The sequence below is a fragment of the Diaphorina citri genome, unplaced genomic scaffold (genome assembly GCF_000475195.1).
Source record: "Diaphorina citri unplaced genomic scaffold, Diaci psyllid genome assembly version 1.1 scaffold2070, whole genome shotgun sequence".
Lineage (NCBI taxonomy): Eukaryota > Metazoa > Arthropoda > Insecta > Hemiptera > Psyllidae > Diaphorina > Diaphorina citri.
Window position 1 is genome coordinate 68,617 of NW_007379495.1, and position 26,019 is coordinate 94,635.

Genomic DNA, 26,019 nt, shown 5'->3' on the forward strand with positions numbered 1-26,019 from the left:
GACCGCGGTCGTGGGGCCTGTGGTCCCTACTTTGGATAGTTCCACTCTAGAGTCTAATAATAAACAAGGTAACGGGAATAGTAAGGTTACTTTGCCTACTTGCTCCATACTAAAGTACCTACATACTAGAATACTACATAGTATGTATGAAGATACTAGGACGCTTGGCCTTATCATCAGTGAGTATACCTCTGGTCTTATCACTGAGTATAATAGGTACTTCTGACAACATTGCAGTATACTAACTCTGTGTTGAAACGGAGCTATAATAGTCGCAGAGGTTTCTGATACAGAGCTATTAATTAAATAAATAGTCCATATCACCTACTATAGTAGGGTATACACATGTGCCGGGATTACCAGGCCCGATTATCTTGGATCGGAGAAAATTGGTCGAACTAAACCTAAACCTCTGGATATTCACACCTGTACGGTAATGACTGTACAGTCATCAGGTCATCGCCGTTTTCATTTCGTAGCTACTGAACGCAGATTTTACACAACGGCTATATTAGACTCGTATGGTCTGTGTCGTAGCATGTCTGATTGTCGGCATTTCCTTCCCGTATCATGTCCCTAATCAGTCAGTCGAGAAGAGAGACAATACTGTTGACAAACAACATATCGCGGGCTTGTAGGCATGTTGATCCACACAGAAAGTGTGGTCTGTGTCGTAGCATGCCCATAACGTAGTATGTCCCTTATCAGTCAGTGGAGAAGAGACACAATACTCTTGATCAACAACATTTCCTGTAGTGTTTGCATGTTGATCCACACTGAAAATTAGGTGAAATGTTGATCAAAGTAGTTAGCGGTGTGAACCCAGCTTTACCTGCTTTACGCTTAATCGTCCAAGTGTGAAACCGGCCATTAGAATCCACTCTTGCCAAATCTGAACCAAACAGCTCCTCCCTCGGCCTTATCATGTGTTATCAGTGTACACTTGGTAACAACGCTTTAACTTTCATTAAACTAGGTCTTTGACCTCCTGATGTATTCGTTAATCACTTTACAGTCTTAACATGACTACTGGTTCATATGTACAGTCTAATATGACTGAATAGTAGTTTATTTAATTTTTGAACGGATGAATTTAAAAACCTGAAATTTTGTATACGAGCCTATATTTACCTCTCGTTTTTTGTAGGCTATGTAAAAGTTCAAAGTCTTTTTCAGGGTGGGCCAACTTTTTAGAAGTCGAATTTAGGGCCAATTACTTTGTGATAAGATAACACGGGCTACTAAACCGTTAAACCATCATTCCGTGCGTCCTGCTTTAAACACTTTCTTAGCATGTCCCCCATACATTCAATACCTATATTTCGAATCTCCCCATAAGGGATATATCTCAAGTGAACACCCTGTATATAGCTACGTAACATCAGCATTATATCGACAGTGTTATTAAGTACATGGTGAGATATCAGACTTTAACTAGCACAGTAGTAAAAGTAGGTAGTAGGTACTCAACACGCGTACACCCTATTATAGCTACGGTGCTCCTCATAAGGGACAAATCTCAAGTGGACACCCTGTATATAGCTACGTAACATCGGTATTATACCGACAATGTTGAGTACTTGGTGAGATATCAGACTTTAACAAGCAGTAGTAAAAGTAGGTAGTAGGTACTCAACACGCGTACACCCTATTATAGCTACGGTGCTCCTAATGACTGTACAGTCATCAGGTCACCGCCGTTTTCATTTCGTAGCTACTGAACGCAGATTTTACACAACGGCTATATGAGACTCGTATGGTCTGTGTCGTAGCATGTCTGATTGTCTGCATGTCCTTCCCGTATCATGTCCCTAATCAGTCAGTCGAGAAGAGAGACAATACTGTTGACAACACAACATATCGCGGGCTTGTAGGCATGTTGATCCACACAGAAAGTGTGGTCTGTGTCGTAGCATGCCCATAACGTAGTATATGTCCCTCTGTGGTTTCTTTTAGTCTCCTCCGCGTTCTTCTCTTTCTCATTTTCTTCTCTTTCGGTTACTCCCTACATTATTTCACCTCTTCCTTCTTCTCCTTCTCTCCCTCCTTACTCCTGCTGCTCCCCCTCTTTTCCTTCTTCTTCTCTTCTTCCTCCTGCTCCTCTTCCTCACCCTCTCCTCTTTTTCCTCCCTCATCCTTCCCCTTATTTCAACATCTGTATTTCCTGTGTTGCGGTTCTCTTTGTTATAAGTATAAGTACATACTTGCTTGTACGCGCCTTTCCTCCCATTACCTATACATAGTGCTCTCAATATTTTCTTTCCCTTGTAGCCTCTCCCTTAGTCTTCCTCCTCCTTTATCTTCTTCTCCTTCCTTTTCCTTTGTCTTCTCCTTCTTCTTTTTCTTCTCACTCCTTACTCCTGCTGCTCCCCCTTCTTTTTCCTTCGCCCCTCTTCCTCCCCCTCTTCTCCTTCTCTTCCTTTTCCTCTTCTTCTCTTCTTCCTCCTCCTGCTCCTCTTTTTCCTCCTCCTCCTGCTCCTCTTTTTCCTCCCTCATCCTTCCCCCTTATTTCAATATCTGTATTTCCTGTGTTGCGGTTCTCTTTGTTATAAGTATAAGTACATACTTACTTGTGCGCGCCTTTCCTTCCATTACTTATACATACATAGTGCTCTCAATATTTTCTTTCTCTTGTAGCCTCTCCCTTAGTCTTCCTCCTCCTCCTTTATCTTCTTCTCCTTCCTTTTCCTTTGTCTTCTCCTTCTTCTTCTTTTCATTTCTTCTTCTTCCTTACATTTCTTGACTTTTTCAATTATTTTGTTTCCGTCTTGAGCAATGCGTGATTTTTTTCCGCCCCACAACATACTTCTTATTTCCCAATTATTACTTTCTTTTTTGTTATTTACCATTACTACATCTTCGTTTTGCTCCAGAAAGAGGTAGATTTTTGATTTTTGGCTTCCTTTTTCTTGAGGTTCTAGCGATCTAAGCTCACATTTTAAGTGTTGTATGGTTGTACCAGAATTATTAGATATGTACATGGCAGAATACACGTTAGATACTTACCTATACCTATACACGAGTCCACTTATTTCGGATATTTGTATAGACTTGTATTAATTCTGAGTTTTCTTAACACTTCGAGTGCCCAAGCCAAATTGGTGTCATTTCAAACTAGTTATGTATGTGATTTTAGGCATACTCGTATATGACTAACGTGACACTTAAACTCCCAACGTGTTAATTTGTACCTCCTCTTAGTTACTACGTCAAATTCCAGTGTTGCACGATGTCCTAACTCATTTTCCGTATTTACAGTGTTGTCGCGAGGACGCCGGGGGCCAGCAGCACGGGGGGATCACATCACAGGGATAGGGGGGCTTGGAATTACGAGGGCACGGGGAGGTACACGCCCCCCGATCACCCGTCCCTGATATCCCCCCGGCGGGACAACTCTGCCACAACCACCACCACGACCACGACCACTGTGTCAGTGGCTATCCATAGGAAAAAACATTCTAAGTCAAGGTAAGTAAACCTTCTGCATTTCGTTAAAGGAAAAAGCCAGTCTTTCTGAGAACGAACCTTGTCTGTTGAGGATAATATCCGCCCCGGGCGGGAAGCGAACACAAGTTAGACGCGCTGCCCTCCAAGCTGACGAGGCCGGCAACAATGTTTTTTTTTCCAAGAGGTTTGACAGAGGGAACTGTATCTGCTATGGTCTTATCGTCCCGAAATCGAAGAGAGAAGGAAGACAGGATAGGAGAAAGCCAGCCGTTCCGAGAACGAAAGTCTTATCGTCCCGAAATCGAAGAGAGAAGGAAGACAGGATAGGAGGAAAGCCAGCCGTTCCGAGAACGAACATTATCATCCGCCCCGGGCGGGAATCGAACCCGCAGCCTAGCGCTTTTTTTTAAAGATGAGTGTTCCACCGCCGTTTTTTTTATTTCGTATAGCAATGGAACAACTGCTTACAAGGCAATGTTTAGCTATGAACAATGTTCATTTACTGTCCCGGCAACCCGGCATCGGCATTAGAAGTGCCGATAGAACTGTTACGAGAGAGATCAATACGCGAACATTAAACTGGATTGAGGACTGATATTATACTGAAAGGCTTGATTTATTGACGCTCAGATCAGACAAGGTCGAATGAATAATTTCCATGCTGTGCTGTGAGTGAAGTGAGCAGTTACCTTTAATCGAGTAAACGTCCCAAAGTCACACCAAACTTGACCAAACGCTTCTCCTTTTTCGGTAATATCTCGGTCGCTTCACATCGGAGTTCATCGCAGATCAATTAATTAGAAAACAAAATTTCCTACTTTTTTCATTATTATTTGACATATTTACTCAGTACCGGTCCGGAGTTAGAAGCAGTTACATTTCAGCAAGATAAAAAAAATTTCGGCTCTTATGGGTTAATTTTGGACTAGGGACCTTTATTTTCAATATCGATTTTTTTTTTTTTTTTTTTGTGTTTTTTTTTTCCCACAATGTGTCAGACAAGTACCTCAGTGTTCAATTCTCTCAGTTCGGTCCGGTATCACATGTGGAGATAGATAGGTCACGAGGTCAGGCCCTGGTCTTCTATCAACAGGTAAGAAGATACTCCATTTATACTGCCAAGATGAGATTAACACCCATATTTATGAACAAAATGCTGGCTCTTAAGTTCGTGCTAAGCATAGTCTCAAGGCATTTGATTGGTCAATTTTGATGAAGATCATCGGCCAGGGCGGGGATAGGTACGGTCTAGTGTGCTTTAAGAAAGCGGATGACGCTGAGAAAGCCATCCTCGGGTCGCACGAGAAGCATTTTTTCGGGTGTAAAATAGACGTGTCGCCCTATCACGACGTGGACTTTGAGCTGGAATTCAGGTGAGTTCATAACACATATCTAGAGAGGGAATAGAGGACACTCTTGGGCCAGCCACTCACCATCAGGTAGACCTGACGACAGGTACACCTGATCAGGTCTATCTGGTAGTGTGAATGCTTATCAGGGTAGACCTAACAGACGGACTTTTTCAGCCGTACCTGTCAGTTCTACCTTATAGTGTGTGCTCATCAGGTGTCAGGTGTACCTGATAGTGAGTGGCTGGCCTTACGAGAGTAATAATTGGATCGATTAAGTACAGGGAAAGGTCGAAATGATGAACTTCATTGGTGGAATTTTTGAAGTTAGTAGCTCTGAAAAAACCTTTAGACTTTGAGTTGGAATTAAGGTGAGTTTTGATAATAGGAGTATAGGAGACAAAAAAAAAAAATTTACATATTTTCTTAACAATGTAATGAGTAGGTAAATTAAAGTATTACATGTGATATATGTGTGTTTTTCACTTTGATTTATTTGCAGACAATGTGTCGGACAAGTACCTCAGTGTTCAGTTTTCTCAGTTCGGTCCGGTATCACATGTGGAGATTGATAGGTCACGAGGTCAGGCCCTGGTCTTCTATCAACAGGTAAGAAGATACTCCATTTATAGAATAGAATATACCCTGTTTATACTGCCAGAATGAGACTGAAAAGTCCCTTTATTCCCGCAGTCTAAACAAGTTTTCACGTATTTGGTACAAAATAGGTGTATTTTTTTTATAAATTAAAACCTTGCTTAAATTTTTTTAAAAAAAAAAGAAAAAAAAAATACAGCAGAAAAGAGAATAAGATATTTACCCCCGTAGTCATCTCTTTTTGTGTTAGCTTTTCATAGCCGGCTTTGCCAGCGGCCGGAGGGCGCATTTATGATTCACAACAGATCTATTACCAAAATCAGCGGCCTTATTCTTTACAAGTATAACATAGCTAGCTTTGCCTGCGGCAGAAGGCTTATTTTTTATGCAATTTCTTTGTGTTATTATATCACAACTTTGGTGCTCACTGCAGCATTGTAGGATTTTTCCCAATAATTCAATAATCCTAAAATCCAATGTTTACCTACCATGCTGGCACCGGTCGCTATGCGCATTTATATGTCATAGCTACTCATTTTCCTCAAAAGTCCCTTTACCCCCGTAGTCATCTCTTTTTGTGTTAGCTTTTCATAGCCGGCTTTGCCAGCGGCCGGAGGGCGCATTTATGATTCACAACAGATCTATTACCAAAATCAGCGGCCTTATTCTTTACAAGTATAACATAGCTAGCTTTGCCTGTGGCAGAAGGCCGCATTTGTTCTGATGAACATATTACCAAAAGGCAGCATAATATTTATTTATTACGAAGACAACATGGCTTTGCCAGTGGCCGAATTATCAGTTTTTGTCGGTATTCAAACATTTCGAACCCAATACTACCGGCTTGGAAATCCCCTTAACCACTCGGCCAGAAAGGAGGTCAAACTTTCTAATGGCATTTTACTAATGAACTTGTATTATTTCTCATTCAGGTTCTGTTCGCGCAGTTAGCAGTGAATGGCATGCGCGGAGTTGTCATGCGCAGTAGAAAGCTTCAGGTGGACTTTGCCGGTCTGATTTCTATTCTGAGCTCCTAGTTACAAGCCATAAGCCATACCACTCCTGCGTTTCCTTCTGAACTCTCAAATCCTGTGTATCCTCAAATAGAACCTTATCTAAACAAGAAATATACACCATGTGTATGTGTATTACACATATTAGGTAATCAATTACACAAACGAAGAAATAGGTGTAGCAATGTAGCATAACTTATGTAGTTTTGGGTCTTGTTGTAGGTATGTACCGAATATTAGTAATATCTACAGAAACTCGTACTCGTTTTTCGATTGCAAATATTTCGACGGGTTACTTTCTGGTGTTCTCGTGTTGACCCAGCACCTAAATGGGAAGCATTGTGTCATTTCTTTTTTCAGGTGGATAAAAAATGAATATTTAAACGTTTTTATTCACTTTTCCCTTTGAATAAATCATAGTGTTTCTTTTAGATTGCTACCGTGGGATTAGTTATGGTTGGAAAACGTAGTAAAAGGATTGCGTTATTTTTGTTCGTCTGCTTGGATTTTTTTCCTATTCTCATTCTTAAACTTTTATACGCGAGATCGTACATACAACCAGCAACCTGCCACAGTAGGATAGTGAGTCCCTCCTGGAGGCCGGGGGTTTGAAGCTCAACCAAAGCGTTTCTCTTTTCAGGTGGATAAAAAAAAAATATTTAAACGTTTTTATTCACTTTTCCCTTTGAATAAATCATACTGTTTCTTTTAGATTGCTACCGTGGGATTAGTTATGGTTGGAAAACGTAGTAAAAGGATTGTGTTGCTTTTGTTCGTCTACTCAGATTTTTTTCCTTTTCTCATTCTTCAATACGCGAGATCGTACATACAACCAGCAACCTGCCACAGTAGGATAGTGAGTCCCTCCTGGAGGCCGGGGGTTTGAAGCTCAACCAAAGCATAGAATGAATTTAATAATTTAATTTAATTAAATGCTTTGAAATTTAAAACAGCAAAAGGGATCCATTTATTAGGAAATTTGTAAAGTCCGTCGACCGCAATCAATTATTGATGAAACCAGAGCTCATCATTAGTCTTCTATTTTTACTTTCCTTATCCTATACCTATAGGAAGGAAAGTAATGTTTTAATCGATTTTCATATACAATTCTCAAGAGATACTTTTAATTTGTAACCTACCAATAATGAAACTAAACTTATTTGAGTCTGACTTGAAGATCATATTCCAATACTTATTCTATGCTGTGTTTCAGCTACAAGTCTCGAAATGTATTTATTCTATGTTTATTTTATTCCTACTCTAATGGCCTTATTTATCTATGTGGTTTCAGATACGAGTCTGAAGGACGGGCTGTACCACGAGTACAAGAAGCACGGGAAGGTGTCCTGGGTGAAGATCATCGGCCAGGGCGGGGATAGGTACGGTCTAGTGTGCTTTAAGAAAGCGGATGACGCTGAGAAAGCCATCCTCGGGTCGCACGAGAAGCATTTTTTCGGGTGTAAAATAGACGTGTCGCCCTATCACGACGTGGACTTTGAGCTGGAATTCAGGTGAGTTCATAACGCATATCTAGAGAGGGAATAGAGGACACTCTGGGCTGATTACACTCTTGGGCCAGCCATTCACTATCAGGTAGACCTGACGACAGGTACACCTGATCAGGTCTACCTGGTAGTGTGAATGCTCATCAGGTAGACCTGACGACAGGTACACCTGATCAGGTCTACCTGGTAGTGTGAATGCTCATCAGGTAGACCTGACGACAGGTACACCTGATCAGGTCTACCTGGTAGTGTGAATGCTCATCAGGTAGACCTGACGACAGGTACACCTGATCAGGTCTACCTGGTAGTGTGAATGCTCATCAGGTAGACCTGACGACAGGTACACCTGATCAGGTCTACCTGGTAGTGTGAATGCTTATCAGGTAGACCCGACGACAGGTACACCTGATCAGGTCTACCTGGTAGTGTGAATGAGAAATCATATTGACTGTCTTCTTTCTCACAGTTGAGATTGAGAGGCGTTGAGACACTATTTACAATCTCACGTAATCATGTTGTTAAGCCTCAGATTTGAGTAGGATACTTTATATTTCACTTTCATGATAAAGTGGTCTGATTTTTATTCTGAGTTCCAAGTTACAAGCCATACCACTCCTGCATTTCCTTCTGAACTCTCAAATCCTATGTACTCAAATAGAACCTTATCTAAACAAGAAATATACACCATGTGTATGTGTATTACACATATTAGGTACTCAATTACACAAACGAAGAAATAGGTGTAGCAATGTAGCATAACTTATGTAGTTTTGGGTCTTGTTGTAGGTATGTACCGTATACCGAATATTAGTAATATCTACAGAAACTCTCTAGCACTCCTTGCAGACAACACAGGATGGGCTGGGCGTATCCTAGAACTGGAAAAGATTCACAAATTGTGTCAAGAAATTCCTTTTTATTTTTAAAAGTCATTTCTCGAAGCAAGCCAGCCAAGTTAGCTGCCTTGTAAGCGCTAGGTCGCGGGTTCGATTCCCGCCCGGGGCGGAACATTATCCTGAACGGATAATGTTCGTTCGCGGAACGGCTGGCTTTCTCCTATCCTTTCTTCCTTCTCTCTTCGATAAAACTCTCTAGCACTCCTTGCGGACAACACAGGATGGGCGTATCCTAGAACTGGAAAAGATTCACAAATTGTGTCAAGAGATTCCTTTTTATTTTTAAAAGTCATTTCTCGAAGCAAGCCAGCCTACTTAGCTGCCTTGTAAGCGCTAGGTCGCGGGTTCGATTCCCGCCCGGGGCGGATTTTATCCTGAACGGATAATGTTCGTTCGCGGAACGGCTGGCTTTCTCCTATCCTGTCTTCTTTCTCTCTTCGATTTCGGGACGACAAGACCTTACGAGTTACAGTTCCCTCTCCCATTATTTTTTCTTTTAATTCTATAAGTTTACCCTCGTCGCATGTGTTGCTTGATGGCCTTGTACATTTCATCAAACATGGCGTAGTCCTCCGTGTCTCCAAACAGAAGAATGTCCATCAGATTTATCCGCGAGAAGACATACTGTAATTGTAAAGAGTTAATTCGATAGTGAGTGACAATAGTCCTAAAAACACTGCTTAACTAATATAATGTGTTGCGTTAGGTGCTATGTGTCTGCAGGCTGTGTGACCGACTGTGGCGCTAAAAAAAAAAAAAAAGTCCATAGCATGGAATTTTGTCGTGCATGTTTAATGTCCATCTGATTTATCCGCGAGAAGACATACTGTAAAGAGTTAATTCGATAGTGAGTGACAACAGTCCTAAAAACACTGCCTAACTAATATAATGTTTGGCGTTAGCTGCTATGTGTCTGCAGGCTATATGACTGACTGTGGCGCTAAAAAAAAAAAAGGAAATACGATGGACCTACAAAGTTGCTTTCAGAAACGGTCTAGGACATTTTTCTACGAAATCAGTACTACCTACATATTCAGTTCCTGAAATACGATGGACCTACAAAGTTGCTTTCAGAAACGGTCTAGGACATTTTTCTACGAAATCAGTACTACCTACATATTCAGTTCCTTTGAAAAAATAAATAATAATAATACTCCAGTAAACTAATAGACTGATACTGATCCAATATCCTAACCTTACCCAATGAGTGAAATGTTAGTCTACATCCACATCCCATAAATCACTCTACCGCTATACTGCATATGCATAGTAATTTATTACTATCTATTCAGTATTCACATACATATTCTATGCGAACAATACAATGGTCCAATGACGGCCTTGTAACCGTGAGATCACTGGATCGAGGTCAGAGAAAAGTCTCTACGTAGGAAATTTCTAGTGATTTTTTTTTTTTATTATTATTGCCCATTTTGTTTTAATTTAACACCTATACCTACCTACATAAAGAAACAAGGAAACTGGGAAGATATAAAGGCTAACGATAATAATAATACTCCAGTAAACTAATACTGATCCAATATCCTAACCTTACCCAATGAGTGAAATGTTGGTCTATATCCACAACTCAAATCACTCTACCGCTATACTGCATAGTAATTTATTACTATCTATTCAGTATTCACATACATATTCTATGCGAACAATGCAATGGTCCAATGACGTCCTTGTAACCGTGAGATCACTGGATCGAGGTCAGAGAAAAGTCTCTACGTAGGAAATTTCTAGTGATCTTTTATTATTATTATTGCCCATTTTGTTTTAATTTAACACCTATACCTACCTACATAAAGAAACAAGGAAACTGGGAAGATATAAAGGCTAACCAAAGGTATAGCAATAGAGTGGTGGAGGGGCTTTGTTCATCGACCTGTCCTATAGGATAGAACGATAATGGTTATGTATGTATGTGTACCTGCCTACATGTTTGTTGTATCATTTTCCCGTTTTATGTAGATTGGTCCATGGATGATCCCGGATTTGGCCTTGAGAATGCCTCTCAATAAAGAGTAGCAAAAGCTGTTGAACTAATGGGGTCACATATCTTCTTGTTTCGACAGTCGAAATAAACTCCTAATAACTCGTTACAACTATTTTTAGCTGAATTTCTTTTTGGGATAAGCTATTCATTTCTCTATCATGATGGAAGACTCAGTAACTTTGTGAAGTTCCATAACAATAGATGTAAAAGAAATAACTTATACTCTTCACTGGGTTAACTTAACCCAGTGAAGAGTAGGTATAAGTTATTTTACTCTTCACTGGGTAAGGTTATTTCTTGAAATAACTTAACTTGAAATAACTTATTTCAAGAAATAACTTAACCCAGTGAAGAGTATAAGTTATTTCTTTTACATCTATTATTCATTTCTCAGCGAAGTCAGAACTTTGGGTCGGTTTTTTTGGAGCTTCAGAAACACTTTGACCAATTCGGCCAGATTATCGTAAGTATATAGTCGCACTCTTAAATTAAGATCCGCTCCGGGCGAGAATTGAACCCGGGACTTAACGCTTACAAATCGGGCCCGCTGTCTTCCAAGCTAGCTATTTTATTTTAATAGATCAGTTGCGCTTACTTGGGTGATGTATCAAAGTCATTGAGCAGGAAAAATGAGGACCAACGGAATTTTTCTTTTTCTTCTACGACTTCTGGATACCGAGATAAATCGATTTAAAAAATACTGGTAAATCGTAAATTTTCACGTCACGGCATACGCTCCCGTAGGCGATGACGTCACATCAAATGTCCCGAGCAAAGCTCCCTCGCAGGCAACACATTAATCTGTTTGTGCGCATGCAGTTCTGCGCAATTCATGTTTGTGCGCATACGTTTCTGCGCATCTCCTGAAGTCTGACGTCAGAGTTAAGGACTCTGACGGAAAATAAAAATTGAATTTTCGACCTTTTACAGTTATTATTTCGGAGTTTTGACCTCAGATTTGGATTTTTCCCAACTTTTTACATAGGAATCGACCATTTATTAATAATTTTACCCATTTGCAACTGCTCCATTATTTCATTTTATTTTTTGGAGTTTTGATGTTTTGATAGGGGGAATTGAACTGCTGAGGTCTTATTGTCCCGAAATCGAAGAAAGAAGGCAGACAGGATAGAAGAAAACCAGCCGTTCCGAGAACGAACCCTTATCTGTTCAGGATAAAATCCGCCCCGGGTGGGCATTGGGAATCGAACCCGAGCCCTAGTGCTTACAAGGCAGACGCGCTATCTAACTAGGCTGCTGGCTCCATACTGTATTTGGTAGATTTGGGCTCAATATACCTACGTAAGGCCTTATTTAGATTGCGACTCGGATTTGGATTTTTCCCAACTTTTTACATAGGAATCGACCATTTATTAATAATTTTTACCCATTTGCAACTGCTCCATTATTTCATTTTATTTTTTGGAGAGTTTTGATAGGGGGAATTGAACTGCTGAGGTCTTATTGTCCCGAAATCGAAGAGAGAAGGAAGACAGGATAGAAGAAAACCAGAGGTTCCGAGAACGAACCCTTATCTGTCAGGATAAAATCCGCCCCGGGCGGAAATTGAACCCGAGACCTAGTGCTTACAAGGCAGGCGCGCTATCTAACTAGGCTGCTGGCTCCATACTGTATTTGGTAGATTTGGGCTCAATATACCTACGTAAGGCCTTATTTAGATTGCGAGAGTAAAGGAACTTTTCATTCCTACCTTATTATTTATAGTGTCGGATAAGACAAAAAAAAAAGGAAGTAAAAAAGTCCCATTATGCCAACAATTTAGAAAGGCCTCATTTATTTACATCAGAAATAAGACAAAAGTTGAACAAAAGAACAAGCTTATCTATAAAACTACATAATTATCAACCCATTGCTTAACGCACTTAAATCTATAGAACACAGATTTTCTATTAACCCCTTGTGTTTCTCTCGTTCCAGTTCGTGGACATCAAGAAGCAATCCTCGGCGTCGGCGTTCGCGTTCGTCCAATACACGGACATCGCGTCCGTGGTGCGCGCAATGCGAGCTATGGACGGCGAGTATGTGGGACACAACAGGGTTAATCTGGGCTACGGCAAGAGTTTGGCCACGACCTGTGTGTGGGTGGATGGCGTGGCAGGTAAGTGTGGGACTGGGGAACACAATAGGGTTAATCTGGGCTACGGCAAGAGTTTGGCCACGACCTGTGTGTGGGTGGATGGCGTGGCAGGTAAGTGTGGGACTTAAGTAAACCTTCTGCATTTCGTTAAAGTCACACCAAACTTGACCAAACGCTTCTCCTTTTTAGTCCGTCCTTCCTTTATTATTACTAATAATAAAAGGTATAGTGGACGGACTATTGTATTCGCTTCCAAGAGTTTGACCACGACATGTGTGTGGGTGGATGGCGTGGCAGGTAAGTGTGGGACTGGGGAACACATCAGGGTTAATCTGGGCTACGGCAAGAGTCATAAGGGTTGCATATCTAGAGAGGGAATAGAGGACACTCTGGGCTGATTACACTCTTGGGCCAGCCATTCACTATCAGGTAGACCTGACGACAGGTACACCTGATCAGGTCTACCTGGTAGTGTGAATGCTCATCAGGTAGACCTGACGACAGGTACACCTGATCAGGTCTACCTGGTAGTGTGAATGCTTATCAGGTAGACCTGACGACAGGTACACCTGCCACGACATGTGTGTGGGTGGATGGTGTGGCAGGTAAGTGTGGGACTGGGGAACACATCAGGGTTAATCTGGGCTACGGCAAGGGTTTGACCACGACATGTGTGTGGGTGGATGGCGTGGCAGGTAAGTGTGGGACTGGGGAACACAACAGGGTTAATCTGGGCTACGGCAAGAGTTTGGCCACGACCTGTGGGTAGATTATTATTGCTTTCTCCTTTGAAGCGCTTTAACACAAGGCATCCCCTTGAATTCCTAAGTGGAAGATGGGACTTTCGTAGCTCGAGGTAAAGAATACATGAAGTTACTAAAGGAAACTAGAATTTGTAGCTCCAAACTACAAAAATTTCAATTCTATATGAACGTTTTTTTTATATATCTTATATTATAAGAACAAGATCCATTCACTCATTCACATTTCACACACTGATCGCTCTATCTCCCATCAGGACGAACACAGGAAGAGAGAAAATCACGAAGATAAGAAGAAAGATAACGCAGAAGACAGCAAGAAGAAAGATCATGAGGAGAGCAAAAAGAAAGACAAGGATCACGATGAGAAACGCAAAGAAAGTTGTGAAGAAAAACGTAAAGATGTCTCTGAAGATAAGAGAAGAGAAACTGTTGATGATCACAAACGAAAAGACAGTGGCGAAGAAAGACGCAAAGAAAGAAAAGAGAATACTGATGATCACAAAAGAAAAGAGAATACTGATGATCACAAAAGAAAAGAGAATACTGATGATCACAAAAGAAAAGAGAATACTGATGATCACAAAAGAAAAGAGAATACTGATGATCACAAAAGAAAAGAGAATACTGATGATCACAAAAGAAAAGAAACTGTAGATGATCACAAGCGAAAAGAATCTGTTGATGATCACAAAAGAAAAGAATCTGTTGATGATCACAAGCGAAAAGAATCTGTTGATGATCACAAAAGAAAAGAAAGTACAGATGATCACAAAAGAAAAGAAAATACAGATGATCACAAAAGAAAAGAACCTGTTGAAGACAAACGCAAAGAAAGTACTGAAGAAAAACGAAAAGAGGTAGAAGATAAACGCAAAGAAAACTGCGATGAAAGACGCAAAGATAGTTTTGAAGAGAAACGAAGAGAAATAGTCGATGATCACAGAAAGAAAGACACTGTAGACGAACCTAAGAGAAAAGACGTTGCCGAGGACCACAAGAGAAAAGAAAGTGTGGAAGAACACAAGAGAAAAGAGCATGATGACAGACATAGCAGAGATGAGAAGGAGTCACATTCCCATACGCCGAGGCACAATTCTCATAATAAAGATAAAGAACATAGAGACTCTTGTGATACAAAACACGAACATAGTGGTCATAAGAAGAAAGATAGTGAGGATTCTAACAGAGTGAAGAGGAAAGATTCCGACCATCACCATCATGATAGTAGCAAGAGAAAAGAAGAAGAGAGGAATAAAGAGAGGAGGAAGGAGAGATACAGTTTGGATTCAACAGAAACTGTTGTCAAGAAAGAAAACGAGGCGGGAGAAAAGAAAAAGGAATTCGACATGTTCAAAGTGGAGAGGAAGAGATCCTACGACAACTCTGACAAAACACGAAAAGAAGAAACTGTCACCACGGACAAGAAAGAAACCTCAAGTCTGATGGAAAACATTTCAGACGCTGAGGAATCTGCTGATAAACGAAACCATATCAGAAAGGAGCAGAGGAAAGATAGAACGAGTAATAACTCGTGGCATGCTACTGTGGGATGTAAGAGAAGACTTAGCTCTCAAGATAGTCAGGATAGTACGCTGGAGGACATCAAGCGAATGAAACCAGAGCGAAGAGATTCCAAAGACAGTAAGGATAGTAACAAGAGTAGCACGAGTACAAGTAGCTCGAGCAGCAGCAGAAAGAGAATACTGATGATCACAAAAGAAAAGAGAATACTGATGATCACAAAAGAAAAGAGAATACTGATGATCACAAAAGAAAAGAGAATACTGATGATCACAAAAGAAAAGAGAATACTGATGATCACAAAAGAAAAGAGAATACTGATGATCACAAAAGAAAAGAGAATACTGATGATCACAAAAGAAAAGAGAATACTGATGATCACAAAAGAAAAGAGAATACTGATGATCACAAAAGAAAAGAGAATACTGATGATCACAAAAGAAAAGAAACTGTAGATGATCACAAGCGAAAAGAATCTGTTGATGATCACAAAAGAAAAGAAAGTACAGATGATCACAAAAGAAAAGAGAATACTGATGATCACAAAAGAAAAGAGAATACTGATGATCACAAAAGAAAAGAGAATACTGATGATCACAAAAGAAAAGAGAATACTGATGATCACAAAAGAAAAGAGAATACTGATGATCACAAAAGAAAAGAGAATACTGATGATCACAAAAGAAAAGAGAATACTGATGATCACAAAAGAAAAGAGAATACTGATGATCACAAAAGAAAAGAGAATACTGATGATCACAAAAGAAAAGAGAATACTGATGATCACAAAAGAAAAGAGAATACTGATGATCACAAAAGAAAAGAGAATACTGATGATCACAAAAGAAAAGAAACTGTAGATGATCACAAGCGAAAAGAATCTGTTGATGATCACAAAAGAAAAGAAAGTACAGATGATCACAAAAGAAAAGAGAATACTGATGATCACAAAAGAAAAGAGAATACTGATGATCACAAAAGAAAAGAGAATACTGATGATCACAAAAGAAAAGAGAATACTGATGATCACAAAAGAAAAGAGAATACTGATGATCACAAAAGAAAAGAGAATACTGATGATCACAAAAGAAAAGAGAATACTGATGATCACAAAAGAAAAGAGAATACTGATGATCACAAAAGAAAAGAGAATACTGATGATCACAAAAGAAAAGAGAATACTGATGATCACAAAAGAAAAGAGAATACTGATGATCACAAAAGAAAAGAGAATACTGATGATCACAAAAGAAAAGAAACTGTAGATGATCACAAGCGAAAAGAATCTGTTGATGATCACAAAAGAAAAGAAAGTACAGATGATCACAAAAGAAAAGAGAATACTGATGATCACAAAAGAAAAGAGAATACTGATGATCACAAAAGAAAAGAGAATACTGATGATCACAAAAGAAAAGAGAATACTGATGATCACAAAAGAAAAGAGAATACTGATGATCACAAAAGAAAAGAGAATACTGATGATCACAAAAGAAAAGAGAATACTGATGATCACAAAAGAAAAGAGAATACTGATGATCACAAAAGAAAAGAGAATACTGATGATCACAAAAGAAAAGAGAATACTGATGATCACAAAAGAAAAGAGAATACTGATGATCACAAAAGAAAAGAGAATACTGATGATCACAAAAGAAAAGAAACTGTAGATGATCACAAGCGAAAAGAATCTGTTGATGATCACAAAAGAAAAGAAAGTACAGATGATCACAAAAGAAAAGAGAATACTGATGATCACAAAAGAAAAGAGAATACTGATGATCACAAAAGAAAAGAGAATACTGATGATCACAAAAGAAAAGAGAATACTGATGATCACAAAAGAAAAGAGAATACTGATGATCACAAAAGAAAAGAGAATACTGATGATCACAAAAGAAAAGAGAATACTGATGATCACAAAAGAAAAGAGAATACTGATGATCACAAAAGAAAAGAGAATACTGATGATCACAAAAGAAAAGAGAATACTGATGATCACAAAAGAAAAGAGAATACTGATGATCACAAAAGAAAAGAGAATACTGATGATCACAAAAGAAAAGAAACTGTAGATGATCACAAGCGAAAAGAATCTGTTGATGATCACAAAAGAAAAGAAAGTACAGATGATCACAAAAGAAAAGAGAATACTGATGATCACAAAAGAAAAGAGAATACTGATGATCACAAAAGAAAAGAGAATACTGATGATCACAAAAGAAAAGAGAATACTGATGATCACAAAAGAAAAGAGAATACTGATGATCACAAAAGAAAAGAGAATACTGATGATCACAAAAGAAAAGAGAATACTGATGATCACAAAAGAAAAGAGAATACTGATGATCACAAAAGAAAAGAGAATACTGATGATCACAAAAGAAAAGAGAATACTGATGATCACAAAAGAAAAGAGAATACTGATGATCACAAAAGAAAAGAGAATACTGATGATCACAAAAGAAAAGAAACTGTAGATGATCACAAGCGAAAAGAATCTGTTGATGATCACAAAAGAAAAGAAAGTACAGATGATCACAAAAGAAAAGAGAATACTGATGATCACAAAAGAAAAGAGAATACTGATGATCACAAAAGAAAAGAGAATACTGATGATCACAAAAGAAAAGAGAATACTGATGATCACAAAAGAAAAGAGAATACTGATGATCACAAAAGAAAAGAGAATACTGATGATCACAAAAGAAAAGAGAATACTGATGATCACAAAAGAAAAGAGAATACTGATGATCACAAAAGAAAAGAGAATACTGATGATCACAAAAGAAAAGAGAATACTGATGATCACAAAAGAAAAGAGAATACTGATGATCACAAAAGAAAAGAGAATACTGATGATCACAAAAGAAAAGAAACTGTAGATGATCACAAGCGAAAAGAATCTGTTGATGATCACAAAAGAAAAGAAAGTACAGATGATCACAAAAGAAAAGAGAATACTGATGATCACAAAAGAAAAGAGAATACTGATGATCACAAAAGAAAAGAGAATACTGATGATCACAAAAGAAAAGAGAATACTGATGATCACAAAAGAAAAGAGAATACTGATGATCACAAAAGAAAAGAGAATACTGATGATCACAAAAGAAAAGAGAATACTGATGATCACAAAAGAAAAGAGAATACTGATGATCACAAAAGAAAAGAGAATACTGATGATCACAAAAGAAAAGAGAATACTGATGATCACAAAAGAAAAGAGAATACTGATGATCACAAAAGAAAAGAGAATACTGATGATCACAAAAGAAAAGAAACTGTAGATGATCACAAGCGAAAAGAATCTGTTGATGATCACAAAAGAAAAGAAAGTACAGATGATCACAAAAGAAAAGAGAATACTGATGATCACAAAAGAAAAGAGAATACTGATGATCACAAAAGAAAAGAGAATACTGATGATCACAAAAGAAAAGAGAATACTGATGATCACAAAAGAAAAGAGAATACTGATGATCACAAAAGAAAAGAGAATACTGATGATCACAAAAGAAAAGAGAATACTGATGATCACAAAAGAAAAGAGAATACTGATGATCACAAAAGAAAAGAGAATACTGATGATCACAAAAGAAAAGAGAATACTGATGATCACAAAAGAAAAGAGAATACTGATGATCACAAAAGAAAAGAGAATACTGATGATCACAAAAGAAAAGAAACTGTAGATGATCACAAGCGAAAAGAATCTGTTGATGATCACAAAAGAAAAGAAAGTACAGATGATCACAAAAGAAAAGAGAATACTGATGATCACAAAAGAAAAGAGAATACTGATGATCACAAAAGAAAAGAGAATACTGATGATCACAAAAGAAAAGAGAATACTGATGATCACAAAAGAAAAGAGAATACTGATGATCACAAAAGAAAAGAGAATACTGATGATCACAAAAGAAAAGAGAATACTGATGATCACAAAAGAAAAGAGAATACTGATGATCACAAAAGAAAAGAGAATACTGATGATCACAAAAGAAAAGAGAATACTGATGATCACAAAAGAAAAGAGAATACTGATGATCACAAAAGAAAAGAGAATACTGATGATCACAAAAGAAAAGAAACTGTAGATGATCACAAGCGAAAAGAATCTGTTGATGATCACAAAAGAAAAGAAAGTACAGATGATCACAAAAGAAAAGAGAATACTGATGATCACAAAAGAAAAGAGAATACTGATGATCACAAAAGAAAAGAGAATACTGATGATCACAAAAGAAAAGAGAATACTGATGATCACAAAAGAAAAGAGAATACTGATGATCACAAAAGAAAAGAGAATACTGATGATCACAAAAGAAAAGAGAATACTGATGATCACAAAAGAAAAGAGAATACTGATGATCACAAAAGAAAAGAGAATACTGATGATCACAAAAGAAAAGAGAATACTGATGATCACAAAAGAAAAGAGAATACTGATGATCACAAAAGAAAAGAGAATACTGATGATCACAAAAGAAAAGAAACTGTAGATGATCACAAGCGAAAAGAATCTGTTGATGATCACAAAAGAAAAGAAAGTACAGATGATCACAAAAGAAAAGAGAATACTGATGATCACAAAAGAAAAGAGAATACTGATGATCACAAAAGAAAAGAGAATACTGATGATCACAAAAGAAAAGAGAATACTGATGATCACAAAAGAAAAGAGAATACTGATGATCACAAAAGAAAAGAGAATACTGATGATCACAAAAGAAAAGAGAATACTGATGATCACAAAAGAAAAGAGAATACTGATGATCACAAAAGAAAAGAGAATACTGATGATCACAAAAGAAAAGAGAATACTGATGATCACAAAAGAAAAGAGAATACTGATGATCACAAAAGAAAAGAGAATACTGATGATCACAAAAGAAAAGAAACTGTAGATGATCACAAGCGAAAAGAATCTGTTGATGATCACAAAAGAAAAGAAAGTACAGATGATCACAAAAGAAAAGAGAATACTGATGATCACAAAAGAAAAGAGAATACTGATGATCACAAAAGAAAAGAGAATACTGATGATCACAAAAGAAAAGAGAATACTGATGATCACAAAAGAAAAGAGAATACTGATGATCACAAAAGAAAAGAGAATACTGATGATCACAAAAGAAAAGAGAATACTGATGATCACAAAAGAAAAGAGAATACTGATGATCACAAAAGAAAAGAGAATACTGATGATCACAAAAGAAAAGAGAATACTGATGATCACAAAAGAAAAGAGAATACTGATGATCACAAAAGAAAAGAGAATACTGATGATCACAAAAGAAAAGAAACTGTAGATGATCACAAGCGAAAAGAATCTGTTGATGATCACAAAAGAAAAGAAAGTACAGATGATCACAAAAGAAAAGAGAATACTGATGATCACAAAAGAAAAGAGAATACTGATGATCACAAAAGAAAAGAGAATACTGATGATCACAAAAGAAAAGAGAATACTGATGATCACAAAAGAAAAGAGAATACTGATGATCACAAAAGAAAAGAGAATACTGATGATCACAAAAGAAAAGAGAATACTGATGATCACAAAAGAAAAGAGAATACTGATGATCACAAAAGAAAAGAGAATACTGATGATCACAAAAGAAAAGAGAATACTGATGATCACAAAAGAAAAGAGAATACTGATGATCACAAAAGAAAAGAGAATACTGATGATCACAAAAGAAAAGAAACTGTAGATGATCACAAGCGAAAAGAATCTGTTGATGATCACAAAAGAAAAGAAAGTACAGATGATCACAAAAGAAAAGAGAATACTGATGATCACAAAAGAAAAGAGAATACTGATGATCACAAAAGAAAAGAGAATACTGATGATCACAAAAGAAAAGAGAATACTGATGATCACAAAAGAAAAGAGAATACTGATGATCACAAAAGAAAAGAGAATACTGATGATCACAAAAGAAAAGAGAATACTGATGATCACAAAAGAAAAGAGAATACTGATGATCACAAAAGAAAAGAGAATACTGATGATCACAAAAGAAAAGAGAATACTGATGATCACAAAAGAAAAGAGAATACTGATGATCACAAAAGAAAAGAGAATACTGATGATCACAAAAGAAAAGAAACTGTAGATGATCACAAGCGAAAAGAATCTGTTGATGATCACAAAAGAAAAGAAAGTACAGATGATCACAAAAGAAAAGAGAATACTGATGATCACAAAAGAAAAGAGAATACTGATGATCACAAAAGAAAAGAGAATACTGATGATCACAAAAGAAAAGAGAATACTGATGATCACAAAAGAAAAGAGAATACTGATGATCACAAAAGAAAAGAGAATACTGATGATCACAAAAGAAAAGAGAATACTGATGATCACAAAAGAAAAGAGAATACTGATGATCACAAAAGAAAAGAGAATACTGATGATCACAAAAGAAAAGAGAATACTGATGATCACAAAAGAAAAGAGAATACTGATGATCACAAAAGAAAAGAGAATACTGATGATCACAAAAGAAAAGAAACTGTAGATGATCACAAGCGAAAAGAATCTGTTGATGATCACAAAAGAAAAGAAAGTACAGATGATCACAAAAGAAAAGAGAATACTGATGATCACAAAAGAAAAGAGAATACTGATGATCACAAAAGAAAAGAGAATACTGATGATCACAAAAGAAAAGAGAATACTGATGATCACAAAAGAAAAGAGAATACTGATGATCACAAAAGAAAAGAGAATACTGATGATCACAAAAGAAAAGAGAATACTGATGATCACAAAAGAAAAGAGAATACTGATGATCACAAAAGAAAAGAGAATACTGATGATCACAAAAGAAAAGAGAATACTGATGATCACAAAAGAAAAGAGAATACTGATGATCACAAAAGAAAAGAGAATACTGATGATCACAAAAGAAAAGAAACTGTAGATGATCACAAGCGAAAAGAATCTGTTGATGATCACAAAAGAAAAGAAAGTACAGATGATCACAAAAGAAAAGAGAATACTGATGATCACAAAAGAAAAGAGAATACTGATGATCACAAAAGAAAAGAGAATACTGATGATCACAAAAGAAAAGAGAATACTGATGATCACAAAAGAAAAGAGAATACTGATGATCACAAAAGAAAAGAGAATACTGATGATCACAAAAGAAAAGAGAATACTGATGATCACAAAAGAAAAGAGAATACTGATGATCACAAAAGAAAAGAGAATACTGATGATCACAAAAGAAAAGAGAATACTGATGATCACAAAAGAAAAGAGAATACTGATGATCACAAAAGAAAAGAGAATACTGATGATCACAAAAGAAAAGAAACTGTAGATGATCACAAGCGAAAAGAATCTGTTGATGATCACAAAAGAAAAGAAAGTACAGATGATCACAAAAGAAAAGAGAATACTGATGATCACAAAAGAAAAGAGAATACTGATGATCACAAAAGAAAAGAGAATACTGATGATCACAAAAGAAAAGAGAATACTGATGATCACAAAAGAAAAGAGAATACTGATGATCACAAAAGAAAAGAGAATACTGATGATCACAAAAGAAAAGAGAATACTGATGATCACAAAAGAAAAGAGAATACTGATGATCACAAAAGAAAAGAGAATACTGATGATCACAAAAGAAAAGAGAATACTGATGATCACAAAAGAAAAGAGAATACTGATGATCACAAAAGAAAAGAGAATACTGATGATCACAAAAGAAAAGAAACTGTAGATGATCACAAGCGAAAAGAATCTGTTGATGATCACAAAAGAAAAGAAAGTACAGATGATCACAAAAGAAAAGAGAATACTGATGATCACAAAAGAAAAGAGAATACTGATGATCACAAAAGAAAAGAGAATACTGATGATCACAAAAGAAAAGAGAATACTGATGATCACAAAAGAAAAGAGAATACTGATGATCACAAAAGAAAAGAGAATACTGATGATCACAAAAGAAAAGAGAATACTGATGATCACAAAAGAAAAGAGAATACTGATGATCACAAAAGAAAAGAGAATACTGATGATCACAAAAGAAAAGAGAATACTGATGATCACAAAAGAAAAGAGAATACTGATGATCACAAAAGAAAAGAGAATACTGATGATCACAAAAGAAAAGAAACTGTAGATGATCACAAGCGAAAAGAATCTGTTGATGATCACAAAAGAAAAGAAAGTACAGATGATCACAAAAGAAAAGAGAATACTGATGATCACAAAAGAAAAGAGAATACTGATGATCACAAAAGAAAAGAGAATACTGATGATCACAAAAGAAAAGAGAATACTGATGATCACAAAAGAAAAGAGAATACTGATGATCACAAAAGAAAAGAGAATACTGATGATCACAAAAGAAAAGAGAATACTGATGATCACAAAAGAAAAGAGAATACTGATGATCACAAAAGAAAAGAGAATACTGATGATCACAAAAGAAAAGAGAATACTGATGATCACAAAAGAAAAGAGAATACTGATGATCACAAAAGAAAAGAGAATACTGATGATCACAAAAGAAAAGAAACTGTAGATGATCACAAGCGAAAAGAATCTGTTGATGATCACAAAAGAAAAGAAAGTACAGATGATCACAAAAGAAAAGAGAATACTGATGATCACAAAAGAAAAGAGAATACTGATGATCACAAAAGAAAAGAGAATACTGATGATCACAAAAGAAAAGAGAATACTGATGATCACAAAAGAAAAGAGAATACTGATGATCACAAAAGAAAAGAGAATACTGATGATCACAAAAGAAAAGAGAATACTGATGATCACAAAAGAAAAGAGAATACTGATGATCACAAAAGAAAAGAGAATACTGATGATCACAAAAGAAAAGAGAATACTGATGATCACAAAAGAAAAGAGAATACTGATGATCACAAAAGAAAAGAGAATACTGATGATCACAAAAGAAAAGAAACTGTAGATGATCACAAGCGAAAAGAATCTGTTGATGATCACAAAAGAAAAGAAAGTACAGATGATCACAAAAGAAAAGAAAATACAGATGATCACAAAAGAAAAGAACCTGTTGAAGACAAACGCAAAGAAAGTACTGAAGAAAAACGAAAAGAGGTAGAAGATAAACGCAAAGAAAACTGCGATGAAAGACGCAAAGATAGTTTTGAAGAGAAACGAAGAGAAATAGTCGATGATCACAGAAAGAAAGACACTGTAGACGAAGCTAAGAGAAAAGACGTTGCCGAGGACCACAAGAGAAAAGAAAGTGTGGAAGAACACAAGAGAAAAGATCATGATGACAGACATAGCAGAGATGAGAAGGAGTCACATTCCCATACGCCGAGGCACAATTCTCATAATAAAGATAAAGAACATAGAGACTCTTGTGATACAAAACACGAACATAGTGGTCATAAGAAGAAAGATAGTGAGGATTCTAACAGAGTGAAGAGGAAAGATTCCGACCATCACCATCATGATAGTAGCAAGAGAAAAGAAGAAGAGAGGAATAAAGAGAGGAGGAAGGAGAGATACAGTTTGGATTCAACAGAAACTGTTGTCAAGAAAGAAAACGAGGCGGGAGAAAAGAAAAAGGAATTCGACATGTTCAAAGTGGAGAGGAAGAGATCCTACGACAACTCTGACAAAACACGAAAAGAAGAAACTGTCACCACGGACAAGAAAGAAACCTCAAGTCTGATGGAAAACATTTCAGACGCTGAGGAATCTGCTGATAAACGAAACCATATCAGAAAGGAGCAGAGGAAAGATAGAACGAGTAATAACTCGTGGCATGCTACTGTGGGATGTAAGAGAAGACTTAGCTCTCAAGATAGTCAGGATAGTACGCTGGAGGACATCAAGCGAATGAAACCAGAGCGAAGAGATTCCAAAGACAGTAAGGATAGTAACAAGAGTAGCACGAGTACAAGTAGCTCGAGCAGCAGCAGCAGCAGTCAGAAGAAACATAGTGACAAAGATAAACACCAGAAAATAGCCAAGATGCTAGAAGAGAAGATCAAAGAAGACAAAGAGAAAGAATCACACGTGAAACCAAAGAAAGAGAACAAGGAAAGTGACGACAATGATTCACCCAAAGCGAGGAAAGAAAAGAAAAACTCGGAAACAAAACTGAGTGAAAATGAAAGTGGTGAGAAGAAGAAACGTACAAGATCCATACGAGAGAATGGTTTGACCACATGTAGTGAGAGTGAAACTGGAAGCTGTGATGATGAAGGTAGAAACAAGAAACATTCCATCTTTGATATTGTCGATGATACACCAGCCTATATCTCAATGTATGACAAGGTCAAAGCCAGATCCTGCAAGAATATGCAGAAGCATGAAGAAGAGCAGAAGAAGAAAGAGAAGTTTACCCAACTGAAACAAAGTCGTGCGAAGCGAGAGGAAAAGAAACGTTCTACCTCGTATGATGAGGATACGGACTCTGAACGTGGCATAGGACGGAGAAATAGCAAACACATGATCACAAGCTCTGAGGATGACTTCACCTCAGAATGTGAAACCAACAAAACCAAATCCAAGAAAACAATCATGTCTGATACTTCAGATGACGATGTTGTTAAAAGTGCTGTCAAATCCAAACTGAAAGCAAAATCCAGACTCCTCCGCTCTGAGGAGAGTGAACTAGATAGTACTCAGGATAGCATGCAGTCCTTCATCAAATCCGAACCTAAAGTCAAGATAGAACGAGAAGAGAATACAAACACCACAGCCTCTATCAAGGAAGAACATGGGGCAGAAGAGAAAGACATTAGTGTGAACAACAAGACCAGTGTAGATACAGACTCTGAAACACATGGCAAGAAGAA

The 26,019-nt window shown here is 37.1% G+C and overlaps 1 protein-coding gene across 1 annotated transcript; it reads left to right on the forward strand.

The window, feature by feature from the left end:
- Positions 1-5,229: 5,229 nt before the first annotated feature.
- On the forward strand, positions 5,230-26,014 carry LOC103518090 (protein split ends-like; the record flags this gene model as incomplete). The annotated part of the gene is made up of 10 exons (XM_026829977.1): positions 5,230-5,405; positions 6,326-6,404; positions 7,698-7,917; positions 8,502-8,601; positions 11,204-11,272; positions 12,748-13,018; positions 13,603-13,658; positions 13,926-14,139; positions 14,203-15,288; positions 25,062-26,014. Coding segments are annotated over exons 1-10 (3,186 nt in total), but the record flags the coding sequence as incomplete, so codon positions are not given.
- Between the last annotated feature and the right edge of the window lie 5 nt (positions 26,015-26,019).